The sequence below is a fragment of the Hyperolius riggenbachi genome, chromosome 2, assembly GCF_040937935.1.
Source record: "Hyperolius riggenbachi isolate aHypRig1 chromosome 2, aHypRig1.pri, whole genome shotgun sequence".
In the NCBI taxonomy this organism is placed as follows: domain Eukaryota; kingdom Metazoa; phylum Chordata; class Amphibia; order Anura; family Hyperoliidae; genus Hyperolius; species Hyperolius riggenbachi.
The window spans coordinates 157670450-157696374 of NC_090647.1; the positions used below are offsets into that span (position 1 = coordinate 157670450).

Sequence of the window (25925 nt, forward strand, 5' to 3'; positions counted from 1 at the left end):
GTTATAGTTAGGTTTTTCATCTCAGATTCGCTTTAACCTAAGTACTGTACTCATGTCAGGTAGAAGTCCTTACATACAAACCATTCGCAATGAATGGTCACCACCTGCGAGCGTTGTGATGCTCCACTATTCCTTCCGTACTGCTACAACTCAGTCATTTGCAACACTGCACAGGCAGGAATCTGACGAGGATCTGAACAGGGAAGTTCCCTGCTGGCAGGCCCCATTTACACTATACAATTCTTTGTACGATTCGATTAAATCTGACAAGTCCGATCGGGATTCAATTTGATTTGCCATTGTTCTGCAATGGCAAATCGAATTGAATTGAATCCCTATCGGGCATGTTGGATTTAATCGGATTGTAAATAGAATCGTAATCGTATCGTGTAGATGGAGCTTTAAGCCTGGTACACACATTCGGTTTTGAATGGCCAGTGACAGAACAATTTTACCACCACCCATGTAGCATGTGGGCCAACAGATTTAGAATACTATGAACAGATTGTTTAGGCTAGCTCTCATACTCCATGAAGTGGTAAAATAGGTCTAATGATAAACAGACCTTTGTAATGACTATTTTATCCAACTGCTCACAAAATGGTAAGCAAGACTACAAAATAATGGAGAGTTTGGGCTGTGAAGTGACCCCAGGGTGCACAGCCGTGTTATATGCCGCACGCACCCCCGGGCGCGTTGCCCGCCGCGTGCACCAATGACCGCAGGAGGATGGCGCAGGGACAGAGGGGTTTTATATAGTACTAGTCAGTGGCGGACACAGCCAGCAGTGGGCCCCTGTGCAAAATCTCAATGGTGGGCCCTCCTGACCTGCGCCGCGGCAAAAATAGGCGTGGCAAAATGGCTGTGGACAGAACCTGCGGCGCGTAGCGCTGCGGCAAAAAAGGCCGTGGCAATGACCGGATAAGGGCGGAGCTAACTAATTTTAAAGTGATCCCGGGGTGAGAGTGATATGGAGACTGCCATATTTATTTCCTTTTAAACTATACTAGTTGCCTGGCGGCCCTGCTGATCTATTTGGCTGCAGCAATAAACTGAATTACACCAGCAACAAGCATGCAGCTAATCTTCTCAGTTCTGACAATATTGTCAGAAACCCCTGACCTGCTGCATGCTTGTTCAGGGTCTATTATTATTATTATTTAGTATTTATATAGCGCCAACATATTACGCAGCGCTGCACAGTATATATATATATATATATATATATATATATATATATATATATATATATATATATATATATATATATATATATATATATATATATATATATATATATATATATATATATATATATATATATATATATATATATATATATATATCTCTTGTCGCTAACTGGCCCTCAAAGGAGCTCACAATCTAATCCCTACCATTGCCATATGTCTATATTATGTAGTGTATGTATTTTAGTCTAGGGCCAATTTTTTTAGGGGGAGCCAATTAACTTATCCATGTGTTTTTGGAATGTGGGAGGAAACCCACGCAGACACGGAGAGAACATACAAACTCTTTGCAGATAGTGCCCTGGCTGGGATTCGAACCAGGGACCCAGCGCTGCAAGGCGAGAGAGCTAACCACTACGCCACCGTGCTGCCCATGTCTATGGTTGAAAGTATAAGAGGCAGAGGACCAGCACGGCAACCAGGCAACTGGTATTGCTTAAAAGGAGAGAAATATGGCAGCCTCAATATTATTCTTACCTCAGGTTCCCTTGAAAAGTGCAACACAAAGACAGTGGGCCCAAGTTTTGGTGACCCTTTCCCCAGAAAATTCACATAATTGTACAGGTTTTCTCAAGAAAATACACATAATGTGAGCATATTTGCCCAGAAAATACATTCAATCATGTCGGCAGATTTGCCCAGAAAATACATTCAATCATGTCGGCAGATATGCCCAGAAAATGCATTCAATCATGTCGGCAGATATGCCGGGAAAATACGTGCAATCATGTGCCCAGAAAATACATTCAATCATGTCGGTAGATATGCCCAGAAAATACGTGCAATCATGTCGGCAGATTTGCCCAGAAAACGCGTGCAATCATGTCGGCAGATTTGCCCAGAACATACATGCAATCATGTGGCAGACCTGCCCAGAACATACACGCAATCATGTGGCAGACCTGCCCAGAACATACACCTGCTAATATAAATAATAAAAAAACCATTTACTCACCTGCAGCAGCAGACCTCCTGTCCCAGCCTCCATCCGTCGCGCAGCTCCCATGGGTGGTTGGGTGGATAGGTAGCCTGGTGGGTGAGTGGGTAGGTAGGCAGTCTGGTGGGTAGGTAGGCAGCCCTTAGCCGGGTGGGTAGGTAGCCTGGTGGGTGGCTGGGTAGCCGGGTGGGTAGGTAGCCTGGTGGGTAGGTAGCCTGGTGGGTGGGTAGGTAGCCTGGTGGGTGGGTAGGTAGCCGGGTGGGTCTTTGGGTAGGTAGCCGGGTGGGTCTTTGGGTAGGTAGCCGGGTGGGTCTTTGGGTAGGTAGCCGGGTGGGTCTTTGGGTAGGTAGCCGGGTGGGTCTTTGGGTAGGTAGCCGGGTGGTTAGGTAGCCGGGTGGTTAGGTAGCCGGGTGGTTAGGTAGCCGGGTGGTTAGGTAGCCGGGTGGTTAGGTAGCCGGGTGGTTAGGTAGCCGGGTGGTTAGGTAGCCGGGTGGGTGGTTAGGTAGCCGGGTGGGTGGTTAGGTAGCCGGGTGGGTGGTTAGGTAGCCGGGTGGGTGGTTAGGTAGCCGGGTGGGTGGGTAGGTAGCCGGGTGGGTGGTTAGGTAGGTAGCTGGGTGGGTGGTTAGGTAGGTAGCTGGGTGGGTGGTTAGGTAGCCGGGTGGGTAGTTAGCCAGCAGGGTGGGTAGGTAGCCGGGTGGGTGGTTAGGTAGCTGGGTGGGTGTGTAGGTAGTCGGGTGGGTAGGTGGTTAGGTAGCCGGGTAGGTAGGTAGCCGGGTGGGTGGGTAGCTATCCGGGTGGGGGGCCCGACTCCTATCCTCCCTCACCTCGGGGGGCCCCCCTCCCGGTATGCGCAGCAGGAGAGTGGAAAATACAAGAAGCCCCCGGGGCTCCAGCAGACACTAGAGGCCCAGCCGCTTGGTCTCCGATATGTCTCCAAGTTGGAGACATATCGGAGACTAAACGGCTGGGCCTCTAGCGTCTGCTGGAGCCCCGGAGACTTCCTGTATTTTCCGCTCTCCCGCCGCATGAGGGGGGGCCCCGAGGTGAGGGGGGAGGAGTCAGGGGGGCCCCCCAGGTAAAAAAAAAAAGTACAATTAAAAAAAAACCCAGCAATACTTAATGGGCCCCTGAAGCAACGGAACTTCAGGGGCCCTCGTGCGGCGGCACGGCCGTATGTCCGCCACTGGTACTAGTAGACCTAAGCCCGTTTAAAAACGGGCTCTAGGTCTGTGTTTCTGGGCGTGCTCCCGCCATCCGTGCTCCTGCCGTTGCGCGCGACCGACTCTCGCTCATCAGCCTCCATCCTGCCGCCGAGCACGCCTGCCGCACATCAGGCCGCCCGATAGGCTCCGTCCCCGGCCTCCTGTCCCTGGGTCTGTGCTGCGCACATGCGCAGTAGCAAAAAGCAGGGACAACGCTACACAGACAGGAGGCACACGCAGCGACACGGGTTTTATTATAGAGGATGCGTCAGACTTGAACAATGAATAGTCTCCTAGCAGTTTAAATGCTGTAACCACATTTGCCAAATCACTTCCTTATTTGTGTGCTACATGCCGTCATGCTGCCTTAGAGATCAGAAACTGTTTAAGGGTATATCCATTCTGTCACTGTTTTGCTAGGATTGACCACTATGCATGTGTATAAATGCACGGCTGTGCACTAAAAGAGGAACTTTGACTTCATCCCGATCAGTTCTGATGATGATTCCCACAAAACTTTTACCTTTTCTCGAATAGATCATCAGGGACATCTGTAAGACTGATATTGTGGTGAAACACCTCCCACAGTGTTATGTCAGGACCATGGTCCTGGCAGTTTGTGAACCTCTTATTGTGGGAAATAACCGCCTTTACCAACTGCCAAGCAAGCAATATCTCCATCTGTGCATAGATGCATAGAACTCTCACAATAACTAACAGATCACCTGGCAGAACTAAAGATATCACCACCAGTGATACATTTCAGAATGTAAATCAGGGAGAGGAAAGATTTTACAATGGGCAAACTCTGACTTGTATATAAATATTGTAAAAAAGAATACATTTTCATTATTTCCACTACAGTTTTTCTTTAACCTCCTTGCCGGTCTAATTAATCCGGCATGGAGGCAGCGCAGAACTAGGGCTCGCTACATGATAGCCGCATGATAGCCGCCTTCGGCGATCAGAGTAAGCAGGAAATCCCGTTCAGAACGGGATTTCCTGCAGGGCTTCCCCAGTCGCCATGGTGACGGGGCGGGATGACGTCATGGACGTCACAGGGAATCCCGATCCGCCCCTCAGCGCTGCCTGGCACTGATTGGCCAGGCTGCGCAGGGGTCTGGGGCGGCGGGTAGCAGCGAATCGGCGGCGATCGCGTACTTCACGCAGCTAGCAAAGTGCTAGCTGCGTGTAGGAAAAAAAAAATATGCAAATCGGCCCAGCGGGGCCTGAGAAATCCTCCTGGTCAGGTTACCCCGAGCATGAGATAGACATGTGTATGTACAGTGCCTAGCACACAAATAACTATGCTGTGTTCCTTTTTTTTTTTTTTTTTTTTTCTCTGTCTGAAAGAGTTAAATATCAGGTATGTAAGTGACTGACTCAGACAGGAAGACACCTACAGTGTGACCCTGACAAGAAATTCACCTTTTTATCTCGTTCTTGCTCTCAGAGGCCTCTTTTAGATGGGCAGCTAACAGGCAGTAAATTCACCACCTGCCAGCTGCTCTCCTGCACTGCTTGAGTGCTTGTTAGCATTTGGTAATGGCGCTGGACAGGTGCACCTGAATGGTGCTAGTGTGTGTCGGCGCTCTCACTTCAAATACCCTAAGGCCTCTTTCAGAAGGATATGGAGGCTGACAGATTTATTTAATGTTAAACAATACCAGTTGCCTGACAGCCCTGCTGTCCTCACTGTAGTGGATGGGATCAGCTGTGCAGATGGCGTTTCAATCACAGCCATTCTGTCCTTCAGTGTGAACGAGGCCAAAGATGCTACTGGTGCCTGAATGATTAGAAGGGCTGCCAAGCAACTGGTATTGTTAAATATGGCAGCCTCCATATCCCTCTTTTAGGTGAAGTAGTCAGACTGCCTTTAAGGCTTAGGGCCCTTTTCCACTGGCTGCGATGCGATTTAAAAAGCGCATCGCAGCCGTTTTTCCTAATCGCTAGAGCACCGTGATACCATGTAAATCGCGGTGCTCTTTCCACTACGACGCTTCGATCACTATTGTTTTTTTGCAGAAACGCGATCGCCGTCCTGCGCGATTCTCGTCGGAATCAGGTTACACTCCCGGCGGCGGTACAGCAGAACGCCGACAGTGGAAAAAGGAGCCTGCGTGATCGCAAGCGCAGGTGATTTGCGCTTGCGATCGCGCTTGCTAGTGGAAAAGGGCCCTTATAGATATTCCAGCCTCTTTTTTTGTAAGCTTGCTGCACTGTTGCTTAATGAGGTATCTTAGTAAAAATGTAGAAGTAAAACAAACAGACTCTTTATAATCGGCTTGTGGCAAATTTTTCTTATTTTTAATCAAATATTTGCCTTTCCATGCTAAGATAAAGTATAAAGCTGTATTTTAGCCCTTTTGCATATTATGGGTACATTTATGGTTTAGCACTATTTTCAGCTTGGAGCAAAAACTTTTTTGCATGTTAGGCTAAATATTGTTTTGTTTTATGCTTGCAGGTGGCAAACTTTATGGTCTGACAGCCATGTCTGTGCACGCCATGCAACTGACCAGCTACAGCACAAAGAGAGCTCAGACCTGTGCAGGCACAGAACAGGTAAGCCACCAGCTGTTATCTACCCTACTTATCTTCTCTTTGGCCTAGTGCACACCGGAGCGTTTCCGCTGCGGTTTGCGATCTGCTTGCGGGTGCGGATCTGCTAGGGTAATGTATTTCAATGGGCTGGTGCACACCAGAGCGGGAGGCGTTTTGCTGTAACGCATACTCCCGGGCTGCTGCAGATTTTGGATTGCGGATGCGTTTCTGCCTCAATGTTAAGTATAGGAAAACCGCAAACCGCTCTGAAAAACGGCACTTCAGAGCGGTTTGCCAGGAGTTTTTTGTTACTGCAGCTGTTCAGTAACAGCTTTACTGTAACAATACATGAAATCTACTATACCAAAACCGCTACACAAAACCGCAAAACGCTAGCTGAAACACTGCAGAAAAATAAGAAAAAGCGTTTCAAAATCTGCTAGCATTTTGCGGATCTGCTAGCGGTTTTTGGTGTACACCAGGCCTTTGTCTGTATAGAAAAGAGAGAGGGGTCCTACTGCAGAGATTATGGGTGGGAGATATTGGTTTAAGCCGCACTGTAATGACATATAGTAGAATGCAGTAAATTATTCAGGCTACCCACTTTTAGGCCTCGTTTCTATTGCGTTCCACTCGCGTGTCTGTCCGCATTGGGCTTTTTTTAGAGGTGTTTTCTTTTCCCTCTGCTAGCGCTTGGATGGGCGATGCGGAAGAAGCACTTTTTTAAGTGCTTTTCCAGAGCATTTTTATAATTCACTCCCTGACGCAAGTCAGGAAGGGAACTCTTTGACCCGGAAAAGAAGACATACAATGTATTTATTCTTAAAAACGTGAACGCAGTTGCTGCACAAAGCAATGTTGTGAGAGTTTGGTGTTTTTCCTATACCTTCCATTGAGGCGGTATCTTCTCAAAAATGGTACAGGCAGCTCTTTGCGAAGCGGAACGGAAACGAACCGCTCAGATATGAACTTTCTCATAGAGAATCATTGCACAAGCGCTTTTAGGGCGATTTTGAAAATCGCCAGTGCTTAAAATAAATCACAAAACGCCTTCAGTGTGAACGAGCCCTTATGGTAATTGTCCTTTTAGCATCAGAAACTCATCCTATATCTAGTCTTTCCTTAGGGCTGGTGCACACCGAGCGGCTTTTTGGGCGTTTTCAGATCCGCTTGCGGCTGCGGATCTGCTTGGTCAATGTATCTCAATGGGGTGGTGCACACCAGAGCGGCAGGCGTTTTGCAGAAACGAAAAATGCCTGGGTGAGGCATTTTTTGGATTTCGGATGCGTTTCTGCCTCAATTTTAAGTATAGGAAAAACGCAAACCGCTCTGAAAAACGCTTCAGAGCGGTTTTGCAGGCGGTTTTGTTACAGAAGCTGTTCAGTAACAGCTTTACTGTAACAATATATGAAATCTACTATACTGAAAACCGCAGCAGCAATCCGCAAAACGCTAGCAAAACCCCATAGAAAAATAAAAAAAAAAGCGTTTAAAAATCTGCTAGCATTTTGCGGATCTGCTAGCGGGTTTTGGTGTGCACCAGCCCTTAAAGAGGATCTGTAATGTAAAAAAATCCCACTGGGGGATACTTACCTCGGGAAGGGGAAGCCTCTGGATCCTAACGAGGCTTTCCCCCGTCCTCCGGTGGCCCGGCAATCCAGCGCCCCCCCCCCCCCAAAGTGCCACAAGGTAAATGTATACCTACCACGATCCTGCGGTGACACACTAGCGGCGGTTTGTTTGGGTAAGGCGGAAATAGCCCAACCCCACCATATTTGCTCTACTGCACAGGCGTGAGTCCTTTGCGGAGCTTTCTGTATTAATTTTTGTTTAATTGTTTTGCTCTTTAATAAAAATGTGTATTTTATTTTACATTTTCCACCTGCGATCTTATCATTGTGATTGTCTATGAGAGGGATCACTTTTTGAGAGACTCCCGGGGACAGCTCAGTGACGGTGTTAAAAAAAAAAAAAAAAACACCTTATGATACAATGGGTATCATTCATAAAGAAGCATGCGGAAATGCTTAACACCGGTGACTTACCCGACCACTCAGCATAAGCCCCATTCATAAAGGCTCTTTCCGCATGAAAAGGTGACAGAGCGATACATTTCCGCCTTGTGCGGAGTTTTTCTAGATTAATCTAGAAAAAGTAACAAACACATCCATTCATAAAGATTAGAGCAAGCGGTATCCGGAAGGAAAATACCGCTTGCTCGACAGTAGCGATAGGCGGGCGGCATACATATAAATGAATGGGAGGGACCTCCCAAGCAGCATCAGACAGAGCAGCGCAGGGAGGGAATCGGGCAGCTTTTAAGTTTCCGCATGTCTTCCGCCACGCTGCCGCCAGCTTCCTCCAGAAAACCTCCGCACTTCTTCCGCAACAGGCAGACTTCTTTATGAATGGCCACCCAGAAGTCTTAATTACCGGTTGCGGAGAAGAACGGTGTTTTCCCGCACTACCGACAGCCTGTTTATGAATGATACCCAATGTGTGGTACAGATAATAGAACATTAGCAACAAAGAAGTCTCATGGTTTTTTTTTCCCTTAAATAGCATTTCATCATTCTGTCATATTTGCAATTCCAAACCACACTTTGCATTTTAAACCATGAAACAGGGCATAGGCATAGCTAATGACCCTTTGAACTTCCCTGCAGGGAAACCTTCTATGAAGCTGCCTCTTTTTTTTTTTTTTTTTTTTTTTTTTTTTTGTGTGTAGAATACAGGAGTGTCTAAGTTTCTTAGCTCTTCCTGTACTGGAAACCATATGAGACTTTTTTTCTTTGCTACTAATGTACTATTTCTTACCTGTATTACGCATACAATTCACTATATCAGGAGCTGTTAACATGCTGCTATATGTCCCAAACACTGCTTCCAGGTCTGCCCTCTGCACACGTTATCTAAATTACTATCAATCATTTTTCTGCATTTTTTTTTTTTTGTCAGCCTAGATAGTGATCTTATGTCCATAAGTTTTTTTTCTAAGCCCCATACACACGCTCAACAGCGGTCTTTTATGCTTTCACAACTTTTGTTGTGAAACAAGTTGAAACACCGGAAAGTATTTTGCTATTGTTCAAAGAGCTGATAAGACTGGTAAGAAGTCAATCCAACTGTTGGATTGACTTCTTATCAGTCTTATCAGCTCTTTGAACAATAGCAAAAGACTATTTTGTTGGTTTTTTTTATGAGTTGTGAAAGCATAAATGGCATGGCAGGGAATCGAGCGTAAGATAAGCGGCGGGGACGAGGGCGGATCGAATGCGACGCGTGGGCGGGCGATGACGCGGCGGGTACGCGCGGGGATGCGGAAGAGGCGATCTGGCGGCTAATCGAGCCGCCGGATCGCTTCAATGTAGCTCCGTGTAGATGTAGCTTAAGAGGGGAAACGTACTGAAAAACATTGTCTGATTGCTGTTTGTTTCACCTCAAAGAATTGTACACGCACTCCAACCTGCCTGATAGTTGGGCATATTGATCCATCGGTTGGATATGGCAAATAGCCTGTTATCGGTTCTTCATCTGGTTTTGTCAGCTGTACACACACCCAACTTATCTTCCAACATACAAGTTTGGAAGATAGTTGGACAGATTGTTGGTAGGTGTGTATGACCATTAATGCCCTGTTCACACCTAAGCGGGAATCGCGCGATTCTCGCAAACCGCTAGCATTTTTAAAAAACGCTAGTCCTATTCTAGTCTATGACAGTGTTCTCACTGCCACGATCACAGATGTTTTGCGATTATCGCTAATCGCAAATGTTACCTGCAGCGGTTTGCCATCGGTTTTGGAGCGATCGCGATTAGCATATATAGAACCGCTAATCGCATTAGCTCCAAAAGTGCAAATTTGTCCAGTGGCTTTTTTTTTTCCCTGCGTTTATCTTGTTTGGAAAAACCACGCCCACAAAATGCTAGCGGTAATCTCTAGCATTTTGCAATGCCTAGTGTGAACCAGCCCTTAGTGGTGCCTGTCAGCCAGATTGGACTGTGGCACATCTGTCTGACATGGAATGTAATGCATGCAGATCACACACTATTTAGAATGACTGAGAACAGATGGCCATGAGCGTATGGTACTGCTTGTCATATCTCCTATATGATAGACCCTTTCAGTGTCAGAATCATGGTTCTTCTGGCCTGTACAGTTACCCCTCACCCATTTTCTCAGCTTCATGAATTCCTTATCCCTGATGCACTGTTTTCTTGTATGTATGTGTTTTTTGTAATTTTATCAGTCATGTGTAACAGACCTGTTGACAGAAAGTAAATGTACCTGGAAGTTGCATTTGCTGTATGAATGTGTTTAGTCAATCAGTAAAGGCTATTGCCTATTACAAGTTTTCGCCTTCACTGTGTGTGTGTGTGTGTGTGTGTGTGTGTGTGTGTAAAGTGGTCAGAACAGCTGAGAAATAGGAACCACAAAGAGGCTATAGGAGGTCAGGCAGATTTGTATTCCTATGCAAGCCAAATGATGGCCACACGTTACAACTTTTCTGTTCGATTTTACCACAATTCGATTAAAACAATAGATTGTGTGAAAAAGAGACTTTATTTTTTGTGATCGATAAATTTGAAATTTTTCTTGATTTTAAAATTTATCGGAAAGGTTGGAAAAATTAGATTTTGTTTTGTTTTTCTGTAAGGTAAATATTCTAAGGTTGTTTGTGTTGTGCCTTTATACATAGCAGTGATGGCACAGAGCACCCCATACACATTTATGAATGAAAATGTACGGTATATGTTAAATCTAATTTATAACCTGTATTCATTCTATCGTTTTTGTCGTGAATGTGTCAAAATCGACATACATGTGGGGACGATTGGTTACAAAAGTCTAATTGAGCGGAAAAAAAAATTTGTAGTGTGTGGTGCCACCATAAGGCTGGGTTTCCTTGTGCCGATCGACCGTTGCAACTTGCGCTTTGCTGTTACACAGATGTACAGCTATGGGGATTCGTCATCCAAAAACCTGTGACCGTGCTTCAGGTTTTTTCTTTTTGCCCCGCATGGGAATTCAAAAGTACCCTCTTGATTTTAGTAGGCTGCAAACGTGGAAAAAAGTAATGCTTTCTCTCTTGCGAGAAGGAAGTCATCAATGCCCAGTTCATGGGAGTTTGCATTACATTTGCATGCAAGCAATAAATATTACCATTTCAATCACCATTTCTACTGATAGAGGAGCTAAGACAATACGAAATAGTATACATGGTGCTGAGCCTGATACCCATGAATCCATGTGACTCCTCATACACACTTAAGAGAACCGTAACCTGGAAGGGGTCTAAACTCGATCCTTTAGGCTGCTTTCACAGTGGGACGTTACAGGCGCACGTTAGAGCAGCCTGTAACGCAGCCCACCGCACAGCAATGAAAAATCAATGGGCTGTTCACAGTGCCCACGTTGCGTTACTCAGTAACGCTGCGCCATAACAGAACGTACTGCATGCAGTACTTTATAAGCGGCAGAGCCGCTTACACATGTGCTTGCGCATGCGCTGTAATGTTGGGGAGGAGCGGAGAGCGGCCAAGCACATGGCTAATTAATATTCACTGCACTCGGTGACGTGCAGTGTTTACTTCCTGGAGTGGCCGCACTGTGCGGCGATTGGCCGGGCGGGACCACATGATGCCGCATGCGTCCAAGAGTACGCATCACGGACGCCAGAGTGAGCTGCACAACGCGGCTCACTCTGACGTCCACATTAGAGAGCACCAGGCGTTGTTAGGGGCACGTTATGCGACCATAACGTCCCCTAAAACGCAACATCCTGGTGTGAAACCAGCCTTAGGCAACAGTTTTGGGCTGAGGTTGTATAGATGAGTTGCTAGCCTGCAGGCTACTAGTGAGCTCTGTTGTGGTGTAAGGAGGGGAGGGAGGCATAGAGTGGGCAGGGTGGGTAGAAGAACTATGCTCTCAGCCTGTGCTTGCCTTAGCTATGTTCCACCAGGCAGAATGATCACTGACTGTTCCATAAACAATAATGTAGTTTATATTTACATGAGCCTTGGGGTGTACGTTGGATAAAAGTGGTGGGTAGTTTGGCCACCAGGTGAATCTGTTATTTTTAATATCGTCAATGCTGCTCATACACCAATTCTACCCCTATCTACTTGGCCTACTGTAAACCCTACACTTGCACTACTACCCATTCCTTTTGAATGTAAATTTGGGTTCCAGCTTTTGCCAATGTCCAAATTACACCAGACACTGCCCAGCCCCCCGGGAGCTATTGAATGATCTGTAATTTGAGGAGCCTGTTAGTGGCCATACACCATCCAATTTTCATGTTCAATGTTACACCAGTTTAATGAAAATGATTGAGTGCAAAAAATCGTTTTTTTTTTTTTTTTTTCCCCCCCTTCCAATTAGTTGATTGTGAAAGTGTGAAAAATCAGAAATTCCGGGGGTGGGGGGTACTTTGGTAGTGTGCGTGGGGTGGGGAGAAATTTAAAGGTGTGTGTGTTGGGTTGGATGAATATCATTCAACCTAATAAATTAGATGTCTATATTCAAGAAGAATTTACATTATAGTTTTGTGTGTTAAGTTGCATAAAATTGAATACTCAAGTGGTGTAGAACAAGAAAAGTGGATATTTTTTTTTCATTGTATTTTTGTTTATTAGCATTGGCACAGTGTTGCATTTGGCTTTATTGTGTATCTCATATACATTATTGATGGCACTGATACATAGTTATTTGGGTTGAAAAAAGACATATGTCCATCGAGTTCAACCAGAAAATAAAGTATACCACCAGCCTGCTCCCTCACATATCCCTATTGATCCAGATATGTGAGGGAGCAAACACACTTTTAGATAACCTCCTAAAAGTGAGTGTTTAGCATGCATGGCGTCATGGATATAATTAATGTGACAGTGTGGCATATTTGGCGTATGTATTATAAAACATAACTTTGTATACTGTACTTGTTACATTTACAGTGTAGTGGTTTACAAAAACAGTTAATTGTAAAACGTTACACCAGTTTTTATTCTTTAATTTGATTTTGTAAAAATATGTAAAAATCGAACTTGCGTGTGTAGTACATGAATTTAAAAAAAAATAAAAAAATCAGTTTGGTTTAAAAAAAAAAAAAAAAAAAAAAGTCTATTGAAATAATAGTTGAATCAAAAAAATAATACATTGGATGGTGTCTGTGGTCACCATTTTCATGCACTAGTGACAAAAATTTGCTAAGTAAAATAAGTCACTGCTCCAGGTGAATATTTCAGATGCTTGCCACCTAATTAAGACAGTGTGTTTTTTGTTTTGTTTTTGAAGGAGAACTGAAGCGAGAAGGATGGAAGCTGCCATATTTTATTTCCTTTTTAAGCATTACCAGTTGCCTGGCTATTCTGCTAATCCTCTGCCTGTAATACTTTTAGTCATAGACCCTGAATAAGCATGCAGCAGATCAGGGGGTTGATTCACAAAAGAGTGCTAACTGATAGCAAGGCCAGGCTATGCAGTTAACACGCGAGGTGACTCGCGCACCTTTGCGAGCGCAAAGTCTTACGTCCGCGGATCTTGCGAGCGCAAATTCTTACGCCTGCGCGATAATTCACATTTGCGGGTCACCTCGCATGTTAACTGCATAGCACGGCTGTGCTATCGGTTAGCACTCTTTTGTGAATCAACCACCAGGTGTTTGACATTGTCTGATCTGACCAGCTTGTTTAAAAGGAAATATGGCAGCCTCTCTATTCTTCTCATTACAGTTGTGCTCCAAGATCCAGCCAGGTCAGATTTGCAAAGACGTTTGTTAGCCTGTAATACATCAGGCTAGTTATTCATCTAGAGCAGCGTTTTTCAACCAGTGCGGCACTGTGTGCCGCGGAACGTTGCCTGGTGTGCCGTCCTCTTATCCCCCCCCCCCCCCCCATAGCCTGCTGCGCATGGCACTGTCCACTAGGTCGCGCAAACAACCGGGGGCCGCATCCCACCCCCCGCGCCGTTCCCCGGAGAAAAATTTGGTCAGACAGTGTTCCCCGGGCCGGAAAAGGTTGGGAACCACTGATCTACAGCCTACTCAACCCGTGTGTGTGCTTGGATGAAGAGAATGTGTTCACATTGCCTCCAATATACTGCATGATCAGCTAGTTGTTTTCCTGTGTATTAGAGCACAGCTAATTCCTTTATACCTTGTAATCCCTGTCACTGCGTTCCTCCTAATGATCACATGCCCCATTTGTGATTCATGTTTACAATGAACAAAACCACTAATATTTTTCTTTGAACTTGACTGAGTGTTAACTGCTGTATGTTACTGCATTCACTTTACTGATCTTGTCATAGCTGCTGTTCTATAGTCTTGCATCAGAATGGTTTATGTACACTCTGTAGTTCTGAATGAGATGTTTGCTTGGAAAAACTTCTTGGCCACTACTGGGAGCATATAATGGTTGTAGCTGGTTGTTCTATGCCCCCAATAATCCAAGGAAAGTTCAAAAGTTAAGGAGTAACTCTACTTTTTTTCCCTACAATACTCTCCTATCCAATCAATACCAATGCAATCCAAACCTCGGTCTATACAGTGTGTGCATTTTATTGAGATGAGTTAAGGTGACCACACACAATGCAATGAAGACTTGACTTTGAGGCAATGTTGCTGTCAGGGTTTCTTTGGCCTTTTTTTTTTTTTTTTTTTTTTTTTTTATTAAGATCTGTCCTCTCCTATCCAGGAATGTTGGGGTTGTGTATAGCCTGAATGGGTTTTGTAACTTGACATCTGATAGAATACATTTTCTTTATTCTCAGGTTCCTGATGTCACCCAGTACAGTGAGACAAGAATGGTGGGTACTGCCGATCCTCATCGGAGCTCGCTGCCTAGGCCCCGCCCTGTTCTGTTTCCAGCAGGTATTTATCCAATATGACATGGGTACAGATGATTGACTCCTCTGCAGAATCTTACACACAACCCCACAGTATAGATTAGTGCAGCTGTTACCAAATATTCCAAATGTGAGTCAGCCAACTTAATAATTCAATTTTTTTTAGTGTTTGCTATTGTGCTACATCACCCTTCTTTTCTGTAGAGTAGATTTGCATTTTCTATCTATCTGATGTGGACACTACATGGATAAGGAGATGACTAGGTATCGCTTTGTGTGACAATTCCTGAGCCAGCATATGACTTGTGCCCATATCTTCCCTGTAAAAATGTTTTGGGTGACTTTTGACTTGAAACTTTTTTAATTTTTTTTCCCCTGTTGATTTACTACAGTTCATTAAAGTTGCGGTGCATAGGTAGTGCGCAACAATTTTATTGAGATTTACATAATGCACATTACACAGATAACTTGTGTTACTAGGTAACTCACTCCTTGCTAACAGTTTGTGCATTGCTACTTGCATAACTCACAATAATAGGTACAGACTAACCAGCAAGCTCATGGTGACCCAGAACTCATTGGAGTGTGTAAGGGACTACAATGGTCCTAAAAGCCCCCTTACTAAGATGTTAAGAAAAACAAAAATTTGCTTTCCTAAAACAGAAAGAATTTGCGATAATTCAGGTTGGAGTGAGCTCGAGATGTCTCCCAGAGCACCACTGCTGAATATATGCAAATTAACCATTGTACCCTTAGAAGCTAAACACACCTCCAGAACCGCTGGATTGCAATGATGTGTCAGCTTGTTAAATTGTACAGAGCCATAATAATCCAACATGCATACAGACTGTTTCGGATTGTTTGATCCTCATCAGTGCATGGCATGGATTAATTTGGCTCTATGGAGTAGGGCTTGTAAACCAAGAGGTACAGACTAACCAGCAAGCTCATGGTGACCCAGAACTCATTGGAGTGTGTAAGGGACTACAATGGTCCTAAAAGCCCCCTTACTAAGATGTTAAGAAAAACAAAACTTTGCTTTCCTAAAACAGAAAGAATTTGCGATAATTCAGGTTGGAGTGAGCTCGAGATGTCTCCCAGAGCACCACTGCTGAATATATGCAAATTAACCATTGTACCCTTAGAAGCTAAACACACCTCCAGAACCGCTGGATTGCAATGATGTGTCAGCATGTTAAATTGTACAGAGCCATAATAATCCAACATGCATACAGACTGTTTCGGATGGTTTGATCCTCATCAGTGCATGGCATGGATAAACAGAACCGCTGGATTGCAATGATGTGTCAGCTTGTTAAATTGTACAGAGCCATAATAATCCAACATGCATACAGACTGTTTCGGATTGTTTGATCCTCATCAGTGCATGGCATGGATAAACAGAACCGCTGGATTGCAATGATGTGTCAGCTTGTTAAATTGTACAGAGCCATAATAATCCAACATGCATACAGACTGTTTCGGATTGTTTGATCCTCATCAGTGCATGGCATGGCTCTGTACAATTTAACAAGCTGACACATCATTGCAATCCAGCGGTTCTGGAGGTGTGTTTAGCTTCTAAGGGTACAATGGTTAATTTGCAGCAGTGGTGCTCTGGGAGACATCTCGAGCTCACTCCAACCTGAATTATCGCAAATTCTTTCTGTTTTAGGAAAGCAAATTTTTGTTTTTCTCACAATAATAGGGTAATGCGCATTAATTAGTGTAGCGCGAGAAGTCCTAGAAACTTGTGCATTACCTAGGGTATTGTGAGTTGCGCCATCTGCGTTACTTTAGGCATGTTGTGTACCTTGCATGAGTATCTGTAAAATTGACATGCTGCACCTGCGCAAAGCAACTTCTAGATATCTAATCTATTGTCTCACATGTCTGCAATGTTTGCGTTTTGCCACAATCACATCTGTGTCTCTTGTTGAATTTCTTCCAACGGATGAGTTGTATTTATCCATAACCGTACTAGCTCTGACTTTGTCTTCTTGCCCTGCAGGTGAATTGCCCAGGCCAGCAGTCATTGGATTAGGAGGGTACCGTGGCTCATGCAAGGACAGTGCTATGGCTATTAAGGAAATTCTGTCTTCCGTTTTAAACATTTCTAGTACTGCGAAAGCTCTTGCAGGCATGAATGTTCAGGACAATGACCCGGAGACTTGGGAGGACAGCAGCAGCGATGATTCAGACAATGACCTTGATGGTGCTGCATCCATTTCCTCTTCGCACAAGGACATTCGGTTCACTAGGCATAAAGCATCCTGGAATAACACTCCGTCAGATGCTGCTACCTCCATCCCCCTGTTGCCTGCTGCTTCCTCCCCCAAGGAACCTGTCACTAGCATGCAGGCTAGTGGAAATGAACCAGGAACTTCCCCTGTTGTGAAATGTGACCACTGCACAAAAGTCCTGCCTGGAGCGAATACCTCGCAACCCAAATTACGCTCCAGCTTTCGAAAAAAAGGGATCCGGAGATTTTCTTCACCCAATCTTTCTGCAAGTTTTAATGTCAGTTTTACTCCAGAGCAGCAGAATTCTCCATCAGGACGCCTCACTTCTCCCTTCTATATAACCTCTATGGACTCTATTGTAGAAGACAGCCTGCGCCGACGATCACAATCCTACTCTGACCTTGCTAATGGTAATAATGTTTCTGCAAAATCATCTGAGGGGTTTTATTGGCTGTTTGCTTAAGCGCAAAAAAAGACAACTCCTTAGCCCTGTATTCTGTCAGTGCTGGTTCACATTGGGCGCTTTATCGTGATGCAGCAGCCCAACTCTCGCGGCAATCAGCAAAGCGCTGAAAAATCGCCCCAATATGAACCAGCCCTCAAGCTGGTTTTATAAATACCAGTGGAAAGAAGACTTGTTAAAACTCTAAACAGTGGCCAGAGTAGCCAACCAGAATCTTTGTTTAATAACTGAACAGAACTGTTATTGGCTATTATATCAACATTAAAACCAATCACAAACCCCATCCCATCTCATCACATTAGCCAACACCACTGTGGTGACCGATGTTGACATCCCTGCTTTAGTGGATGCATTAACTAACTATTTCTCTGTTAACTGAAAGTAGTATTTTGATTCAGTGTTAAGGCAACCACTTGGGCTCTGGTTTTCTTTGTACGGTCTTTGTGCAGAATAAGGAGGGAGTGGCTACTGTCATTACACTAAAAGCTGACACGTCAGCCTTTACAAAACGGTAACCCCAGTTTTCGAGGACTCTGGAACTGGTTGAGTGAGGCTCCCGAAAACCCAGATAGGAGCCAGATGTGTGGACATTAAGTGGTCTCCTGCTAGAAGCCCTCTTTGTAGCTAGGAAGACACAGTAGTTCTGGTTGTTTGGACTGTAGAGTTATGTAATCTCACTTCAGAATCCTTCACTTGTCATGATGAAATAACCTTTGTTCTTAAAGCTATTCTTCATGCTCCTAGCGTTCCAGAAGAACCAGTAGAGCCAGAGTTTTAGACGTCTGTTTTACAGCTAACCTTTGTAAAGCCGATTTTATAATCTGGTGTTATGCGTATTGCTGAGATGTATAGTGAGTTCATCTTTACTAGGTGAAGCACTAAAAACAGAAATAACATTTGTATTTGTTGTAAGTGTTATTTCATTGTACAGATGCATCTAATCATGTGTGGCCAGCATGTGAGCCAGTAAAGACTACATAAATGTGAGTGCTGAGAACAGCGCCACCTTGTGATTTAGGATGTGTTGAGTGCTATTCAAGCAGTAGGATTAGCCATACTATGCCAGGGAAAAAACACATCTAGAGTACAAGTAGATAAATACTTGATCAACCTACATAAAACATGTATTGTACTGTCCACGTTTTGATTTCAGTGAATTTCATATAGTAAATGAAGAGAATTCTGTTTCTGATGGGAACCATGTCTTTTGCCCACAGTCTGAGGCTAAATACTTATGTCATTTCTGCCCTTAACTTTTTTTCTTTTCTCCTTCAATCGTTGAGTCACCTCAGCCTTGCTTGTAAACACAAGTGAGCAGAGGACCGTGTTTCAGATAAGCAGCTAGGCAGGGAAATAAATGGAAGAGGAGGAATTTATTATAGATAAAAAGAACCCCCAGCATGCAACTGTTTGGCACTGACTATTAAAGGGCCAGTGCTCCTAAAGTATGTGATGACTCCAAACCATAACAGCAAAAAAAGATTTGAAAGTTTTTTGAATGCAGGATTAGCATCTTTAGCCTTAATACACTCAGACCAGTTGCTTTTGAAATTTATTTGTATAACGACAATCCCGCTTTAACGCAAAAGTCACAGCAACGGAACACTGCTTGCAGCATTTTGGGAATGTTTGCATCAGTGGCCACAGTAGCCAAGTAACGATCGCTCTGGGAATCGTGGTGAAATTGCGCACTAACTTAAAGCGGACCTGAACTCAAAACTTCTCTCTGCTCTAAAAGATACGCAACAGCATATTAACCTTTAAACAAACATTTCTTTGTTACAGCTGATACAAATCCTAAAATAAATCTGCACAGTTTCTACTTCTTGATTCATGGAAGCAGACATATTGTTTACAGCCTGTGCTTTCAAATGGGCTTATCAGCCATGGCCATCATGTGACACGGGAGAGATCAATTTACAACTTGTGATTGGTCAATGATGAGGGGGAATTAGACAGGCAAAACTCGAAATACATACAGGGCGCATTTCTCTATATTTTCCTTCTATCCTGTGCAAGAGTTCAGATCCACCTTAATTCAGCAAATCCCAGGCAATTCGCAATTGCCAGTAATGGGTCCCAGGCCTTATACCCAGAACAGCGTCCAATGAATGATAATCGACCAATTGGTTGTTCCCAGTTTAAATCTGCATTACAGACTTGCACAGGTTTTTTTTGTTTTTGTTTTTTTTTTAGCCCAGACCCTTCAAGTACCCAGCATGTTCAAATACAAACAGTATAAAATCCACACCCCAAACATGGTCTAATACTTAATTTATAGAAGTCATCATAATAATACAACAAACTCCACGCTAGAAGCCCGTCACTTAGATCTTAACCTATTTTGGTTTCTGGACGTAGAAACTACGTCCAGAAACCATGTGCGCTACCGCGCGCCCCCGCGGCCGATCGCGCGCGTGCACGCGTACTCCCGGCCGCGGATTCGGTAGTCAGGGAATCAATACATCGGGCTATGAAGCCCGATTACTGATTCCTCTCCCCCGCTGAAAAAGCGACAGCTTCTCTCGGAAGCTGCGCCTTTTCTGGCCGTTCCCTTCCTGATGCGCCACTCTAAGCGTGTGTTACGCTTAGAGTGACGTCATGTAAACAAACTCATGGCTGCCATCTTGTGGCCAAAAAGTAAAACTACACCTGAAAATGAAAATAAATTAAAATCAACACACATTTACATTATAAATCTATTGCTTACCCCCCACCCTCCCAAAACTACCCAAATAAAATGTTTACTATAAATAAAAAAAACCATTACAATAAAAAAAAAAAAAAAACATGTAAATATTTACCTAAGGGTCTAAACTTTTTAAATATCAATGTAAAGATGAAATATTTCTATATTTTTTTTATTTTAAACTTGTTAATAGTGATAGATGCAAAATGGAAAAAATGCACCTTTATTTCCAAATAAAATATTGTCGCCATACATTGTGATAGGGACATAATTTTAACGGTGTAATAACCGGGACATATGGGCATATACAATACGTGAGTTTTAATTATGGAGGCATGTATTATTTTAAAACTATAATGGCTGAAAACTGAGAAATAATGAATTTTTCCATTTTTTTCCTATTCTTCCTGTTAAAATGCGTTTACAGTAAAGTGGCTCTTAGCAAAATGTACTCCCCAAAGAAAGCCTAATTGGTGGCGGAAAAAACAAGATATAGATCAGTTCATTGTGATAAGTAGTGATAAAGTTATAGGCTAATGAATGGGAGGTGGACATTTCTCTCGTGAAAACCACGGAACCTGAATGGGTTAAACTAGTGCACAAAAAAATTCAGAGGCACAGAATTTGTTTGGTGACCCCTGTGGATAGTACATCCACCTGCCTGAACGGCGGGCATTGCAAAAGAGAAGACACCTGCTGAGGAATGTAGTCAATTTGCATGCAAACTGTAATTACGATGTCCCTCTGCACTAAAGCACTTAACCTGGAAAATACACAGTTATAAATGGCAACTGAAACTAAGAATCTGTGTCCAAAAAAACAAAACAAAAAAAACTGAAACTCTGCCACTTGTGTATAGCCAGATCACTCCTTCAGTCACCTTCCTTAGGACTTCAGCATGGATGTGAAGTTTGCATTTTACAGCAAATACGCTCTGCTAGTATAAATGCTGTTTCAGCTATGGTGACCCACTTTTTTTTACTTTTTAAAGCTTTGAAAATTGGGTTTTTCACACTGTGCTTAAACGCTCATGTTATCGTGCATGAAATCACATGCATGTTGCATGAGAGTTCTGATGTACACAAACCATTCAAAAAATGTTTTCTCTACATTCACTGTAGGTGAATCAGCAAAATAGTGTAGATCCTTCCTTGTGATACACACACTGTGCAGTTGTAATCACTGTGATCAACAGTTTTGTCACTTAATTTTATAAGTGACTTCATGTGACGTCTGGCCTGCTTTTGACAAATAACTTTCTTGACTCACGGTTTTTGAATCGCTAGAACAAGGTGTTAGCTGGACCTCCCGAACACACGTTTATGTTTGCTTATAACAATTTAAATGACTAAACATGTTTACCCTCCATCTATTGTCCTAACAGTGTGGCAGCAAGCCAGCAATAAAAGGAGGGCTGACAAATCCCAGGAGACGGGTAGACAGGACTACTGAAAAATCATTGCTGGCATACTTCAAGGGAAGGTTCCAGCAACATTTAAAATAAAAATCCAATTATTTCGGGTTTCCGCCAGCCCTCCGCATCCGTCCTGTGTCCTCGCCGCAGCTCCGGTGGCTCCCGGTCCCCTTCGGTGCGGATGCCGACCTCGCCAGGTCGGCTTCTCCTGCACTCCAGCATGTGGCTCACTTGTCACGCTGACATCATCCAGACTGTACTGCACTGGCTCAGAACTGCACCTGCGCAGTACAGTCCGGATGATGTCAGTGCGGCTCTGAGAGCTGCTTGCGCAGTCACAGTGGGCACCTTGCACCGGAGGGGAATCCCGGGCCACCGACGGTGAGCGGAGCTGCGGCGAGGACACAGGACAGCTGCCAGGGGCTGGAGGAAGCCCCAGGTAAGTGGATTTTTTATCAGTGTGCTCAGATGTGTCCTTTTTAACGTTTACTTTTTTTGCAGTTCATACGAATTGGGGCCTGGACTGGTTCCTGGTGTTCATTTTTTATTTGACCACCGCTTGAGTTGGTTTCACGTAGTTAGTTTTCTTCTCTTTCATATATGTTAAACTGATTAGGTAACGTATCCCTGTAAGTTTAAGATTAATACCAAATGTGAGTATACCACTCTCTTTTGGATTCAGACAGTGCCCAACCACTGACAGCCAGTCCACAAGATAAAGCAGTAGGAAAGAAGGTCCGCGCTTTGCCCTGAATATCCAAAATGACAACCTTTATTGTAGGCGTATCCAATAAAAACCAACAACCGGCACTCACCAACCGCTTACATGTTTTGGACCAACATGGACCTTGGTCATGGCTATAACTAAGGAGCATGTCAGTCCGACAAATGGAAGCTGTTTGTGAATGCTGGTTGCTGTTTTTTATTGGATACGCCTACAATAAAGGTTGTCATTTTGGATATTCAGGGCAAAATGCGGTCCTTCTTTCCTACTGCCTTATTTAAAATAAACCTGTAGAATGTAAGTGTTGAATATCTTGTCTGGAACATCACTGCTGGCTTCTATTTTATCCAATTATGGGACCACCAGGCAAGGCCTGGCATCCTGATAGTCTGGAACACACCCACTCCCATTCTGCACAGTGGGAGCAGGCTCATCAAATTGGGACCCTGTTTGGCCCTGTATAAGTTGAGCCGGTACACTCTTTCAATTATGATTGGCCAATTGCTGATCAGTTTTACCACCTTTCATGTAGTATGAGGGTTTAACTACACAATCTGCTTTTGCTGACCAGTTGGGAAGTTCAGGAGCTGAGCTTTTTTACTTTACCTTTTTGGTTTCAGCCGACTATGAGCTTTACTTAAAGGGGAACTGAAGTAAGAGGTATGTGGAGGCTGCCATATTTATTTCCTTTTAATCAATACCAGTTGCGTGGCAACCCTGCTGGTCTATTTCTCTGCAGTAGTATCTGAATAACACCAGAAACAAGCATGCAGCTAGTCTTGTCAGATCTGACTTTAAAGTCTGAAACACCTGATCTGCTGTGTGCTTGTTCACGGGCTATGGCTAATAGTATTAGAGGCAGAGGATCAGCAGGGCAACTGGTATTGATTAAAAGGAAATTAATATGGCCACCTCCGTATACCGCTCTTCAGTTCCCCTTTAAGATAATTGGTGAGCGTACGTGATCCCGTCCTCCAAATCCTTAAATTATGAAAACTCTGTCTATAGGATGGTAAAAACTTTAGCCGTCATCTGGATCTCATCTGATCGTAAAACATCAAAGCATTAGTGAGTGTATGATTGCAACCACAGTCCAAATGCATTGAGACCTCCGCTTTTATTCCAGGCTGAGCTAGACTGAATAAATAGGCTGTTTGAAGCCACAATAATCTGCTCTTCCAATGGGGAGGGGGAACTCCTGGGATTTATGTAGCTCCGACAGAACTGATCCCAAATATCTGGCCAGGATTCATTACACATTGTCTGTTTGGTGGAAAAGCGTGCAGCCCTTTCCCCGGTCCACCAGAATATGGCAAGGTTTACAAACCTTGTGACTTATGATTTAAGTCACATGCTTAAACCCCTTACTTTTTATATTCAGTTTTTACTGACAAATCTTTCATATGTTTGTACTTTGTATTCAACAGCAGACAATTCATTGACTTCAAGCACAGAAACCCTGACTCAGTCTACAGAAAACCTCTTTGAGCCAACTGTAAACCTGGAGAAAGTAAGTAACTTTTTTTTTTTTTTCCCCCATCACTGTGGCATTTTAGATCATGAGTGACATATCACTTGCCCTGTGCTTAAAGCAGACCTGAACTCAGAACGTCTTCTCTGTTCTAAAAGGTACTCAACAGCATAATCTTCATGCGATTCCGATTTTAAATGTTACTGCATGCTGCGTTTTTGACTCTGAAAAATCTGAATTACAAATCGGAATCACAAAACGGATTTGCAGTATGCAAGGAGCCTGATACAAATTCTAAAATAAATCTGCAGTGTTTCTACTTCCTGGTTAATGGAAGCAGACATATAGTTTACATCCTGTGCTTTCAAATGGCCTTATCTGCCATCTCTTCCTTAAGCCTCATCTACACGGTACAATTTTCTATCAGATAGTTGGATCTATTAGTTCTAATAAGGAATTGCATCGTGTGTAGATGTCCAAATTGTTTCAGATCAATTTTGCGATAGATTTTGCTCTGATAAGTACCCAAAATCTATTGCAAAATCGAATGCAATACGATTTGGACCGGTCGGAACTCATCTAATCGATCCGGATCTGACGGAAAATTGTACCGTGTAGATGAGGCTTTAGGCAGTCATATCACACATGGGAGAGATCAGATTACAACTTGTGATTGGACACACATGAGGGGGGTTTAAACAGGCTAAACTTTCAAAAAACATACAGGGTGCATTTCTCTATATCTTTTTCAGCCCTGTGCAAGAGTTCAGGTCCACTTTAAAGTGTTATGAACCTCAAAACTCATCTATGGTCTACACAACCGATTCGCACTGTCGTCCCTCTCGGGGGGGGGGGGGGCATGCGCTGTCCTCCCTCTCGGGGGGGGGGGGGGGGGGCTTGCACTGTCCTCCCTCTCGGGGGGGGGGCATGCGCTGTCCTCCCTCTCGGGGGGGGGGGGGGGGGGCTTGCACTGTCCTCCCTCTTGAGGGGGGGCTTGCACTGTCCTCCCTCTCGGGGGGGAGGGGGTGCCTTGCACTGTCCTCCCTCTCCGGGGGGGCTCGCACTGTCCTCCCTCTCCGGGGGGGCTCGCACTGTCCTCCCTCTCCGGGGGGGCTCGCACTGTCCTCCCTCTCCGGGGGCCTTGCACTGTCCTCCCTCTTGGGGGGGGGGGGGGGGGGGCTGGGTTGCACTGTCCTCCCTCTCGGGGAGGGGGCTCGCACTGTCCTCCCTCTCCGGGGGGACTCGCACTGTCCTCCCTCTCCGGGGGGGCTCGCACTGTCCTCCCTCTCGGGGGGCCTCGCACTGTCCTCCCTCTCGGGGGGGGGGGGGGGGGGCTGGGTTGCACTGTCCTCCCTCTCGGGGAGGGGGCTCACACTGTCCTCCCTCTCGGGGGGGGGGGGGGGCTCGCACTGTCCCTCTCGGTGGGGGTGGGTTCTCACTGTCATCCCTCTCAGGGGGGGTCTGGCTTGCACTGTCCTCCCTCCCGGGGGGGGGGGGGGGGGGTTCGCACTGTCCTCCCTCTCGGTGCCTAATACTAGCCTCTTCCGTGGGGAGCTGTACCAATTACCGTTCCTGTAGCCAAACCAATTACTATTCCGTACGCGGTCACTACCATGTTATTTGGTTACAGTGTAGCTGAGCGCCCGTGCTCCATAGCCATAGATTGCATTGTGGTCTATGGTACTGTCAAATGCCGCCTGTCCCCTTGCACCCATAATGCATGAAGACATGAAGACTGGTATCTAATGTAGTTGGGTCTAGTAAGACCGCTTAAAGTAAACCTGAGCTGAGAGGGATATGGATGCCATATTTAATTCCTTTACACAATACCACTTGCCTGGCTGTCCTGCTGCAGTATTGTGTGAATCACACCTGAAACAAGCATGCAGCTAATCCAGCCAGACTTAAGTCCGAAATGTCTAATCTGCATGCTTGTTCAGGATCATTGCTTAAAAGGAAATAAACATGGCAGCCTCTATATCCCTTTCAGTTCTGGTGGGTTCTCATGGTGATGGTTATTAGATCACTAACTGCACAGGTTGAACATTTTTGCTTGAAACAGGCGGCTGTCGCTGTAATAACAGCTGAATTTTTTTTTCTGGACTTTTAATGATTTCTGAATAATACTATTAGTAATGGGTAT

The 25925-nt window shown here is 44.5% G+C and overlaps 1 protein-coding gene across 4 annotated transcripts in view; it reads left to right on the forward strand.

The window, feature by feature from the left end:
• RUBCNL (rubicon like autophagy enhancer) overlaps positions 1–25925 on the forward strand; it is a 94634-nt gene that overhangs the window by 29908 nt on the left and 38801 nt on the right. For all 4 annotated transcript variants that reach the window (XM_068267744.1, XM_068267746.1, XM_068267747.1 and 1 more), the window contains exons 2-5: positions 5854–5951; positions 14704–14803; positions 16790–17431; positions 23739–23821. In XM_068267744.1, coding sequence (XP_068123845.1) covers positions 5880–5951; positions 14704–14803; positions 16790–17431; positions 23739–23821 — 897 coding nt within the window. In that variant the 5' untranslated portion in view covers positions 5854–5879. The remainder of the gene's footprint in view (positions 1–5853; positions 5952–14703; positions 14804–16789; positions 17432–23738; positions 23822–25925) is intronic.